Source organism: Cnephaeus nilssonii (assembly GCF_951640355.1).
Source record: "Cnephaeus nilssonii genome assembly, chromosome: 15".
Classification (NCBI taxonomy): domain Eukaryota; kingdom Metazoa; phylum Chordata; class Mammalia; order Chiroptera; family Vespertilionidae; genus Cnephaeus; species Cnephaeus nilssonii.
In genome coordinates this window covers 19,314,453-19,326,707 of record NC_137086.1, presented here as the reverse complement: position 1 = coordinate 19,326,707, position 12,255 = coordinate 19,314,453, and the positions used below count along the sequence as shown (strand labels likewise).

The 12,255-nt window shown below is 42.9% G+C and overlaps 1 protein-coding gene across 4 annotated transcripts; it reads left to right on the top strand.

The window, feature by feature from the left end:
- Nucleotides 1-143: 143 nt before the first annotated feature.
- SRSF7 (serine and arginine rich splicing factor 7) lies at nucleotides 144-5,790 on the top strand. Of its 4 annotated transcripts, none has more exons than XM_079792749.1 (8): nucleotides 144-277; nucleotides 1,580-1,760; nucleotides 2,022-2,198; nucleotides 3,072-3,146; nucleotides 3,232-3,333; nucleotides 4,057-4,110; nucleotides 4,635-4,670; nucleotides 5,492-5,790. In XM_079792749.1, the coding sequence occupies exons 1-8, from the start codon at nucleotides 250-252 to the stop codon at nucleotides 5,544-5,546; spliced, it is 708 nt and encodes a 235-aa protein (XP_079648875.1). In that variant the 5' UTR covers nucleotides 144-249; the 3' UTR covers nucleotides 5,547-5,790. The 4 variants fall into 4 exon arrangements, with proteins under 4 accessions (XP_079648875.1, XP_079648874.1, XP_079648877.1 ...); XM_079792748.1 differs by having other exon boundaries at nucleotides 3,232-3,342; XM_079792751.1 differs by lacking the exon at nucleotides 4,635-4,670.
- Nucleotides 5,791-12,255: the final 6,465 nt, after the last annotated feature.

Genomic DNA, 12,255 nt, shown 5'->3' with positions numbered 1-12,255 from the left:
TCAGTTCCCCCCCCCCCCCCCCGCCTCCCCGCGCCGCTGCTCTGGTGTTTCCGCCCAGCTCCTTTGTGCCGCGCAGAACGCTGAGATGACGCATGCGCAAAGGAACCCAGCCGCCGCATATATAAGCCGGAACCCAGGCTCTTCCTCCTAGTGCCGCTAGGACCGTTGGCGTGCGTGGTCTGTGCAGCTTTTTGTGTTACTCGTCTCCCGGGCACTGCGAGCTGAACGAGCCTCGCTCGCGGGCCAGTCATGTCGCGCTACGGGCGGTACGGAGGAGGTAAGCGGGCAGGGCCCAGGGAGGGGCGTTATCGTGGGTGTTGCGAGGACTGCGAGGCCATGGGGCTGGCGCGGCGGTTGGGAGACGGTTATTCCGCGTGCGTAATGGCGGCTTCGGCGCACACGGTACGAAGCCGGAGGCAGCGGGGGCGGGAGGTGGAGGGGAGACGCGGAGGGCGGGTGTCGGTCTGGGCCAAGTTCTCTGTCAGTTCTCGGGGCACTTTCCGTCTCGCGCCCCAGCCCTCGTCAGGCGCACGGTCGCCGCTGCTTCGCTGTTGCCCTTCGAGCCGCCGGCCGTCCCCCACACACCCCCCCGCCCGCCCGCCCTCGGCTGCCATTTTGCGCACAATCACGAGCGTGCACGGTGGCGCATTTCCCTGCCGCTTTCCCGCCACTTTAGCGGAGAGTCTGGTCGCAGCCGTGAAATCACGGGTGAATTTGAGCCCGAGCCAAGCGGGCAGCCTCGAGCCGCGCTTGGTCGTCCTGCAGCCGGTCGGACCGCCGAGTGGGCACGGGGACTTGCTCTCTCCGTCTGGCGGCCGGCTGCTTGGTTTCTCTTCTCTCGTAGCTCTTTCGGGCGCGGTTTATGGCTGGGGCGGGGAGCCGGAGTCCCGGGCGAGCCCGCGCCCGCGCCCGGGGCAGGTACCGCGGAGGACGGGCGCCGGCGCAGCCCTGCTCTCCAGGTCCGGCCCTCGGCGGGGCCCGCCCGCCGCCGCCGCCGCCGCCGCCGCTGCCGCTGCCGCCCGGGTCCGCGCGCTCCCAGCCCCGAGGCTGCCGGGACTCGGGGGCGGGACCGCCTCGCGCTCGGAATGCCCTGCCACACATCTGTTCCCGTGTTTTCGAGGTGTTTTTCCCACCATATTAGAACGTTAAGAACTTTGTCATACGTCTAGCTCTTCAGAAATGTGCCGACTTTGCTGGTTTTAAGACCACGTTCGATTCTTTATTTTTTTTAAGTTTTGAATACATTTTTATTTTGATTTCAGAGAGGAAGGGAGAGGGGGAGAGAGAGAGAGAAACATCAGTGATGACAGGGAATCGTTGATTGGCTGCCTCCTGCACGTCCCCCACTGGGGATCGAGCCCGCAACCCGGGCATGTGCCCTTGACCGGAATCGAACCCGGGACCCTTCCGTCCACAGGCCGACGCTCTATCCACTGAGCCAAACCAGCTGGCGCCCACGTTCGATTCTTGATAGAGCACAAAACATGCTTTGCACAGTCGTAAGGATGTGCAAAGAATTCATTCAAACTCGGGTCAAATGTTGCATAACGTGCGTTCTTCTATTTGCATTTTTAAACAGAAACCAAGGTGTATGTTGGTAACCTGGGAACTGGTGCTGGCAAAGGAGAGTTAGAAAGGGCTTTCAGTTATTATGGCCCCTTAAGAACTGTGTGGATTGCAAGAAATCCTCCGGGATTCGCCTTTGTGGAATTTGAAGACCCTAGAGATGCAGAAGATGCAGTTCGAGGCCTGGATGGCAAGTAAGTAAGATGCCAGTTAGGAAACTTACTGGATAGTCTGCTAGGCTGGGTAATGAGGTGGGTGCTAAGCTTGGGTTCTGTAGTCTAGAGGAAAATGTAAATAGCTAATCATTTTATCTGCTTAAGAAAGGGAGTAGAGGTGGCCTTCAAAGGGCTACAAAGATAGCTGATGCCTGTGAAAGCAGAGGGATGGAAAGTTCTAAATCCAGAGGTCATATGTGTGTTTTTTAGCAGTAGAATTTTGTTGCTTCTGTTTTACAGGGTGATTTGTGGTTCCCGAGTGAGGGTTGAACTATCAACAGGCATGCCTCGGAGATCTCGTTTGGATAGACCACCTGCCCGACGTCCCTTTGATCCAAATGATAGATGCTATGAGTGTGGTGAAAAGGGACATTATGCTTATGATTGTCATCGCTATAGCCGACGAAGAAGAAGCAGGTACTTATTTTAAAGGAATGGTTGGTGTACTGGTTAATCAAGTAATTCTTTTATTAGCAAGGCAGAAACTAATATTTTTGTATAAATTTTAATGTTAATTGTACAGGTGTATTTTTACAATTTTTGTTTAATTAAACAAATGTTAATATATTAATAATCAACCTGGTCAAAACCTTTCAGGTTTCTTCGTTTGAGTCAGTCGCCTTGATTCAGAATGTCACGAGCCTTATGATATGCTGAGGCGCCTTGCAAATCCGACAATTAAGATCCTCCTAGACCTTGAGGTGATCAGCATAAGAGGCCAGATCCCCTCGAGTCATCTACACCTAGCTTCACCTTATTCTTTAAAGGGCAGAAAATTTGAGTCGGTGATCGCCGTAACAGTAAATTTGGCTTACAATTGGGGCCCCCTCCGGTTTAGAAAGAGGAACACCAGATTGACCACATTTCCAACTAGAAAAATCTTCTTGCGTCAATCAAGCCTCACCTGGCTCATTTGGCTGTCAGTTTGATCGTCGTTAGATTGAAGAAAACATCTAGATGCAGCGATCGGCTATAGATACTTCTAGATCGTCTAGATCTACTAGACCATGGGCCAAAGAGGGTCGACCTGCAAACTTGCAAGGTTTATTTTAAATACACATTACAGTGTTTTATATTATGTAATTCTAAGATGTAATTCAGCTTTTAACAAATCTTTTTTTAGGTAGTTTAAAAAAAAAAAAAAAACTGGACAACTAATAGGCCCAGAATTTATTTCCAAATGAGATAGTAAATTTAAATAGTTTTGAGACTTGATTTCAGCAGAGGGACACAAACTACAAATACGAGTTGCCATCTAACATTTTGTTATTTTCCCAACTTGAAAAATAGGTCACGGTCTAGATCACATTCGAGATCCAGAGGTAGACGATATTCTCGCTCAAGGAGCAGGAGCAGGGGCAGGAGGTGAGAGATCTTTAATGCAAGTTTTAACAAGCAATAAAAAACTTTAATTGGAGGTGGACCTAAACCTCTTTAATTTAATTTTTAGGTCGAGATCAGCATCTCCTCGAAGATCAAGATCTGTATCTCTTCGTAGATCACGATCCGCTTCACTCAGACGATCTAGATCTGGTTCTATAAAAGGATCGAGGTATTTCCAGTATGTACCATTTTTTCCCCCGCTTATTTGTATTTGGGTTGTCACGTCTTAATGACAAAAGTTGGCGTGATGGGGTGAATTTGAGACCTTAGAAAGTCGTTTAGGGAAATAGTAGTGTACATATATATGGGTGAGCATGGCTTGTTCAGCCAGACACTTAGACACTGAAATTAAGAAGGTAGAAATCAAACTAAGAACTTCACCTCTTTTTACTCCCTTTGAAGAAGACCTGTAAAGGTGATAGAAATGAATAATGTCTATAAAATAAGGAGTTGACAATACTACAGATGATGGATGAGTCTCCTAGGTAGGGAATGCCATTGGGAGATGTTTTATAAATATTTAAATACAGAGATTCTAAAACTTGTGGTCCATTTGCAAAAGCTCGACCCCTCTCTAGACAAATGAATTTGATTGTTGGATGTCATATCAGTCTTAAATGAAAACCATCTACGTACTTTCTCTTGGATACTTAACTGACAATCTAGCTCATTGGGTATGGTAGAAGCAGATAATTAAAATAGTAGTTCCTTATTTATTTGATATTAGACCTTGTTGAAAATGTGACAATTTGTTCAATCTTAGACTGATATAAGGCAAGAGTGGCATCTTGCTCAGTTTTAGCCTCTATTCCAAGCCTGCCTAATAAGGTGCTCAGAAGGTGTTTAAGGAAATTACTAGTGTGGACTAATTGGTATAATTTTTGTTTTTAAGATCACGGTCAAGGTCAAGATCAAGATCCAGGTCTATTTCACGACCAAGAAGCAGGTAAGGGTGAAAAGTTGAACAACACTCTTGTAGTTATATGGCACCAATATCCAAAGAGTTCAAAGTGTTTTGAATTGTTGAGGCTTCAAGTGTTAACTCTAAGCCTAGGTGTTGTTGAGTGGGAACACAGTACCTTGTTAATGAACTAAACTTTAGAACTTCATTTGTACATGGCCTCTTCTGGATGATTTCCTGGACAAGGGAATGTCAAGGTATAGTGAGAAAGCAGTTTGTAACTTTGCTGTTAACAGGCCCTTGTTAGAACTAATAGGTGCATGGGGAAGCATTCTGAGATACGTGAGCTTTAGGCAGATGAATCATCATAAAAGCAGTTCATTTTATGAAGATTAGTTGGAAGATGGGCTTTTGTTAGCAAAAGCTGATGGGCATTTTTTTTTTCCAGTTTAATTGCAGCCTGACGTTTTAATTTCAGGACAATTTGGGGGTTCATTTCATGATATTGTGACTGTAAGAAAGGGATTGGTTAGTACTTTTTCTTAATAGAATTTCTCATGTTTTGACAGCCGATCAAAGTCCAGATCTCCATCTCCAAAAAGAAGGTAAGCTAAATAATTTGTTGCCAAATTTTAACTGTCACATGTGGCCTCTGCAGGATTTGTTTGCTTCCTGCCTACTTTGCAGGCTTTGATTTTGAGCTCTTTGGAAAATTGGTGCTATATATATATAAAAATACTAAATACTAAGTTTCTTAAAGTATTGCTTTTCCTGCTTCATTATCACCGTATACTTTTATTGGAAATATTTAGTCATAAAATGTTAGAGTGACGATCAAGATGTATTTAGTCCGGTGAACCCTTAATTGTATAATTTCATGTTAAGACACATGCTTTCCCCACACATAGGAGACAGTAGGTAAAAAGGAAATGAAGAAAAATGTGTAGGTTGAAATCTTGAAGCTAAACTATTATCTGTCTAGTTGCTATTTAATAACCCTCACAAAGAAAAAAAAACCCATAATTAAAATAGTTCTCTTTAACTTAACCTTGCAATTTTGGCAAGGATGCTAATCTTAAACAGGGACAAATGACTTGTATATAAATCTTTTTCAGAGAGAGGAAGGGAGAGTGATAGAAACATCAATGAGAGAGAAACATCGATCAGCTGCCTCCTGCATGCCTCTTACTGGGGCTCAGACCTGCAACCTGGACATGTCCCCTAACAGGGAATGGAACATGACCTCCTAGTTCATGGGTTGCCACTCAACCACTGAAACACACTGGCCAGGCTATTTATGATTTTTAGATCTCTGCTATAGAAACAAGTTCTTTTGGCCACCTTTGAATTTATTGAAACATGTTTGTACGAAGAGTACGTTTCAGTAGACACTAATGGGTTCCAAACCTGATGTTTTTCTTTTTAGTCGTTCCCCATCAGGAAGTCCAAGAAGGAGTGCAAGTCCTGAAAGAGCGGACTGAAGTTCTCAAGTTCACCTTTTAGGGAAAAGTTATTTTGTTTACATTATTATAAGGGATTTGTGATGTTTGTAAAATGTAACCTAGGAAGGTTATTTCAACCATCTAATCAAAATGGATCTGGATTATTACTCTGTAAATTCACAGCAGTAAGATAATATAAATTTTTGTTGAATGTATTAACATCTTATGGTTTGCAAATGTGAGTTTTTATTTGGCACATTTAAATAAAATGTTTCTAACTAGATTTTTGATCTGTGTTCAATATTAATACTTAAGCTTCAGTAGTCAACCTTGATATCAACCATATAAGTACAGACCTACATTCAAAGTTTAATGGTGTGAAGTCTTCAACATCATTAACTGTAGTTATTTATACACTTGGAAAATTCCCTTTTACCTATCGAGGTTTGGTTAAGATAAGAACTCAAATCCTCCTTAATAGCATGAATGCATCATGACCAGTCCCTGAATTAATTGGAGTTATATATTATCAGGCTAATGATACCGATCTGTTAAGCTAGAGAAACCACTGATTTGCCTATAAATAAGCGTAACAGCTAAACCAAGAGCTTATTAAAGAAGTAATTGGACTCAATGCTCGAGGAACTGGATTATTTTTTGAAAGCTATTTTTAAGTAGAGTGACAGGTTTTCAGGCTATTTGATGGGATAATGTCAACTCGATTGTAGGAAGTTCTCAGTGTTACTTGAGACAATTTTATAACAACATTTTTGCATGTTTGAGGAATTGTCTAAATTTGGGACAAAACATGTAAACCAGCTTTGCAAAATTTTCCAGACACCTTCTCTACCCTTCAAATGGATTGCCTTATTTTGAGCAGAGATCTGTTCATTCTAAGTTAGATTTTTTCAGTTCCCAACCACCAACATAACTCTTATTTTGCCAGGCTGGTGCAAAGTGATTAAGGATGTCAATCAGAAATGTTCATATGAGACAGTTTTGTAAATCTCACCTATATTTAGCAATACCTTATTTATGTAGTTTTTGGTAGCATCAGGTAGACCTGAGACTATTATAGCCAGTAGATTATTTAGACTAAATGTCTTTAGTAGGGCAGTAACACTTGAGTTTCCTGGTCAAGCTTTTCCCAGGTATTCTCTAGCCTTGGTGCAAAAAAAAAGTGCAAAAACAATGACGAATGCTGGTGGCACAGGTATCTGCCCTTGTCCATTTCTTTATGTTTAACAAAGTTATTGGATAGCATTGCAATGTGGGAATACTGCTCTGCCTCAAATTATTTGGTCTGAATGATCACTAGTATGTTGGGAGTTTGGGTATGCTGTTTTTGGAATTTTGAAAACTGGCTGAATTATGGTTGGTATAAAGCTGTAATTGGCAGGCTTATTTGTTGCACTTGGTTGGCTTTAATTGTTCTGTATTATATAAAGATAAATTTACTCAAAAATAAATGTGCAGAAAACAAATAATCATACTCAATTTTTGGAAGTGGAAGTTCTGAGCCAAGAATAGGAATCATTTCTGTAGCTTTGGGACAGATTATTAGCAGTGTCCAAGTTATTAGTATGAGGATAAAAGATAGTGTAGGAGGGGTAGGGGCAAAAGTGGTTTTAAGAAACAAGCACAGAAAGTTCCATTCTTAGGGGAAAGGGAAACGGCTATTTTCTAGGACTCAGTGGTCGCCAAACTCATTAGCCAACAGAGCCAAATATCAACAGTATAACGATTGAAGTTTCTTTTGAGAGCCAAATTTATTTTTTTTAAAAATAATTGATTTTTTACAGAGAGGAAGGGAGAGGGATAGAGAGTTAGAAACATCGATGAGAAACATCGATGAGCTGCCTCCTGCACACCCCCTACTGGGGATGTGCCCGCAACCGAGGTACATGCCCTGGACTGGAATCGAACCCAGGACCCTTCAGTCCGCAGACCGATGCTCTATCCACTGAGCCAAACTGGTTTCGGCAAGAAAGCCAAATTTTTAAAACTTGTAATGCAACTTCTTCAAAATAGACTCGCCCAGGCCGTGGTAGTTTGTGGAAGAGCCAACTCCAGGGCCTAAAGAGCCACATGTGGCTCATGAGCCGCAGTTTGCCGACCACGGATCTAGGTGAACACCTTTCATACTATTGACTACAACTATACATTTGCCTGGATGTTACAAAATTTATTCAGGGGTACTACTCAGTACCCCTGTGTTTAGAATGCATCTTCAAGTGTTACACTTTGGTGTAGTGCACTTCTCTACTTTTAGAGGTTAGGACTGCTAAACTGATTATGTGACTGACTTGAAAAGTCTCATTCAGACTCAGTCGCTCTAAATTTAAAGCCTGGCTTTGATTATTAGGTAGTAACACATGCTTTGCACAAAGTACCTTATCTGGTCTGCTCACGCATGTGTAGAGAGGTAAGTAATGCACTTCACAGTGGTAGTTCCCCCATGGGCTTTGAGCTAAGCCAAGTATCAAGTGAAAGTGTGGTCCTATCCTTGCAGTGTACCATCTGAGAACAAATTTGAGGGTCTTGAAATGCCATCAATTTGAGACTTGGTTAAATAGTGGTGTAGGATTGTGGTTGTCATCTTTGTGTAGCATGTCTTGAAGTCTAAAGGAGCACTGATTTCCAAGATACATTAAACTAGTAGGAATAGGAAACTAAAACTGATAAATTGGCAGTTATATGAATGAAGAATAATAGCAAAGAATTCTTAGATCTGGCTTAGTGAGCAACTGCTGCTTAGAGACCTTTGGAAGGTGGGGCTATGTAACCTGGAAGGTGTATACATAATTGGAAAGACGAAACAAAAGTCAAAGTTACAAAAAATACTAGGGGCCTGGCTGATCTTGGAGTGTGTTGAGAACTGATGACAAGGAAAGATGACTAGGTATTAAAGCTATTATGTCCAGAATTATCTATACTAATAAAAGCCTTGGGGGTGATCAGGCCAGCAGGGGAGGGCAGTTGGGGGCAATCAGGCCAGCAGGGGAGCAGTTAGGGGGCGATCAGGCTGGCAGGCAGAAGCAGTTAGGGGCAATCAGGCAGGCAGGCAGGCAGGTGAGCGGTTAGGAGCCAGTGGTCCCAGATTGTGAGAGGGATGTCCGACTGCGATTTAGGCCCTGTGGGATTGGGCCTAAACCAGCAGTCGGACATCCACCTAGGGGTCCCAGATTGGAGAGGGTGCAGAGCAGGCTGAGGAGACTCCCCCACCCCCGTGCATGAATTTCATGCACCAGGTCACTAGTCTTCAATAAAGGAAAAAAAGTACTGATTGACAGTTTCAAAGCCTGATAGTTCTTTTTCCCACATCTTAACAGGTTTATTGTTACCATTCCAATAAAAATATCAAAGAACATTGTTACTTAATCTTCACAACAAAATAGTACTGTTAACCCCATCTCACAGAAGAGGAAATTGGTAACTTAGCTCGGCGTGTGTGATTGATAACAATACTATTAACCTGCTAGGAGGTAGGAAAAGTTTGAATTCTACCTATGGTTTTAAAGTCTTGGCTCTTTTTAATCAATAAAAAACTACTGCTCCTTTAAAACAAAATCACGTTATGGAAAAAACAAGAAAATACACAACCAATGAATGCTTCTTCCTACCCATTGTATATTATACCATTGTTAATAACTTGGTTTATAACTTTCCAGACCTAATGAGGAAAAGATGATGAATAGAAGGATAATTCTGGAGCACTTAGAATGTAGTAGTCAGTTAATGTAAGGCCACTTCTCAAACTTGGTGTTTTTTTCTTTTCCTACAGACCATTGGCTTAACCTATTTTCATTTCGTTTTTAGACTTGGTAATATATTCAAGGTGTATACAGTGAGAAGGTTCCCTATGCCCAGCTCTCAGCCACGCCGTTATCTCCCAAAAGGCAACCATTGTTAACCAATTATGTAGCCTGATCCCATACACATATTTTTTCCTTTTTTCTTTTAACACAAAATATAAGTAAAATGGAACTCTTATCTTTTTTTTTTTAATGTTTTATACTATTTATTTGCCTGGATGTTACAGAATTTATGCAGTAAAATTTTGTGCCCCTTCAATGTGCCAGGTACTGCTAGCCTTGGAATACAGAAGTGAACAAAGTATCCTTATGGAGCTTAAATTCTGGAGAGACAAATATCACCTCTAGATTCCCTGACTAAAGGGAATCTTAGTGACTAAAGCTTGAAGATGGCTGGATGTGATCCTATACAAAAAAAAACTAACACTGTTAGTTTTTATTTTGGGTTTTAACATATCTTCAGGAAATCTGGATCCCAGAAAATGAATCCTTTCATTGCCAAGGATAAAAGGACCTGGCTGTAGGGGAAATATATATGGCAGAGGTCAAGGCAGATGTGCCAGTTTTTCTCAGTCATGGTCAGGAAGGCAAACACCATAGTTCCTGAACTCCTGTAACAAGAATGTACTGCTTCCCTTGCTTATGAATGAATATGCTATGCTTTAATACTGCCTTTTTTCAGAGAACCGGCTTATTTGTTAGACCAGGATTCAGGAAATTAGGGCCCAAAGGCTTACACTGTTTTCATACAGCTAATGAGCTAAGATGGTCTTGACATTTTTATGTGGTTGGAAAAAAAAAAAGGATACTAATACTTCAGGACATGAGAATTATGGGAAATTCAAATGGCAGCATCCACAAGGTTTTATAGCAGTGGTTCTCAACCTTTCTAATGCCATGACCCTTTAATACAGTTCCTCATGTTGTGGTGACCCCTAACCATAAAATTATTTTCATTGCTACTTCATAACTGTAATTTTGCTACTCTTAATGAATCGTAATGTAAATATCTGTGTTTTCCGATGGTCTTAGGCTCTATAGCAGCAGTTCTCAACCTGTGGGTCGCGACCCACAGGTTGAGCACCGCTAGCAGGGTCACCTAAGACCATCGGAAAACATAGATATTTACATTACGATTCATAACAGTAGCAAAATTACAGTTATGGCCCTAACTGGTATGGCTCAGTGGATAGAGCCTCGGCCTGCAGACTGAAGGGTCCCAGGTTCGATTCCGGTCAAGGGCATGTACCTTGGTTGCGGGCACATCCCCAGTAGGGAGTGTGCAGGAGGCAGCTGATCGATGTTTCTCTCTCATCGGTGTTTCTAACTCTCTATCCCTCCCCCTTCCTCTCTGTTAAAAAAAAAAAAAAAAAAAAAAAAAATATATATATATATATATATATATATATATATATATATATATATATATATATAAATTACAGTTATGAAGTAGCAACGAAAATAATTTTATGGTTGGGGGTCACCACAACATGAGAAACTGTATTAAAGGGTTGCGGCATTAGAAAGGTTGAGAACCACTGTTTAATAGGAACAGTCATGCTCATTCATTTACCTATTGTCTATAACTCTTTGCTACAATGCCAAGAGTAATTACAATAGACTATAAGTCTCACAAAGCTTAAAATACTCTCTAGCCCTTTATATAAAACTAGAGGCCTGGTGCATGAAATTCATGTAGGCGGGGGGTCCCCTCAGCCCAGCCTGTACCCTCTCCAATCCAGGACCCCTGGCTCCTAATCACTCACTTGCCTGCCTGCCTGGTTGCCCCTAACTGACCCCCCTGCCGCTGGCCTGATCACCCTTCACTGCCCCCCCCCCCTGCTGTCCTGATCGCCCCTAACTGCCCCCACTGCTGGTCAGTTTGCCCCCAACTGCCCCCTCCTTGCTGGTCTGGTCACTCCTAAATGTTCCCCCTGCTGCCGGCCTGGTCACCCCCTCACTGCCCACCCCCTCTGGCCTAATTGTCCCCAACTGCCCCTCCTGCTGGCCTGGTTGCCCCCAACTGCACCCCTCCGCCAGCCTGGTCACCCCTAACTGCCCCCCCCCCCCAGCCTGGTCACCCCCAGCTGCCCCCCTCTGCTGGCATGGTCATCCCCAACTGCCCCCCCTGAGGCCTGGTCGCCCCACGCAGCCTGCTTGTTCAGTTGTTTGGTCGTCCCTCACTAACCCCCCTGCCGGCCTGGTCATAGGCAGCCATCTTGTGAGGGCATGAGGGTCAATTTGCATACTACCTTTTTATTATATAGGATGTTTGTCAACCCCTGGTTTAGACATGTATCTTCACCTATTTACAATCTTCAAAATAATCTTTGAAGACTTCGGTTGCAGGATTATTGATAGGGTTTGCACCTTACCAAGACAGACTTTTGTTAGTCTGGGAAGATTGTTTCTCTGTGACTCATTGCGCTTCATGAAGCCAGGAAGCAAATTCTAGCTGAACACATTTATGCACTTGAATATTGGTGAATGTTATGAGACAATAATGGGGAAAGCTTTTACTCTAGGGCAGTGGTTCTCATTCCTAGTTATATTCGGAACCAAGGAGCTTTAAAACCTAATGAAACCAAAATTGCTGAGGGTGAAGCCTAAGCATTAAGATCCAAAAACCTCCCCTGTGATTAGCAGCCCTCACATGTGATTCAAAGCTGGGTTCTATGCCTGTGTCCTCCAGGTTTCTCGGATCCTTTCTCTAACCAAATAACCCTAGCCTGGAATGGAACCTTCCTATGAAAAAAGGAAGAATCTGTATTTCAGTTTATATTGGTACCAGTAGAGGTCACTGTGCTCAGAGAAATAGTCATCTGGTAAAAAAAGTTATTGTTCTGTTCAGGATATTTGGAGCAGGATTTACCAGAGCTATTGGGCTATGCCCAACACCAACGCTACTCCAGGCATGGCCTCTGGTCATAATT

What these genes read in the sequence shown, in the direction of transcription:
- SRSF7 (XM_079792748.1), top strand. Translation starts at nt 250, where the DNA reads ATGTCGCGCTACGGGCGGTACGGAGGAG. An exon ending in AGCCGACGAAGAAGAAGCAG is followed by an intron (nt 2,199 to 3,071) that starts GTACTTATTTTA and finishes CTTGAAAAATAG; the next exon opens with GTCACGGTCTAGATCACATT. An exon ending in AGCAGGAGCAGGGGCAGGAG is followed by an intron (nt 3,147 to 3,231) that starts GTGAGAGATCTT and finishes TTTAATTTTTAG; the next exon opens with GTCGAGATCAGCATCTCCTC.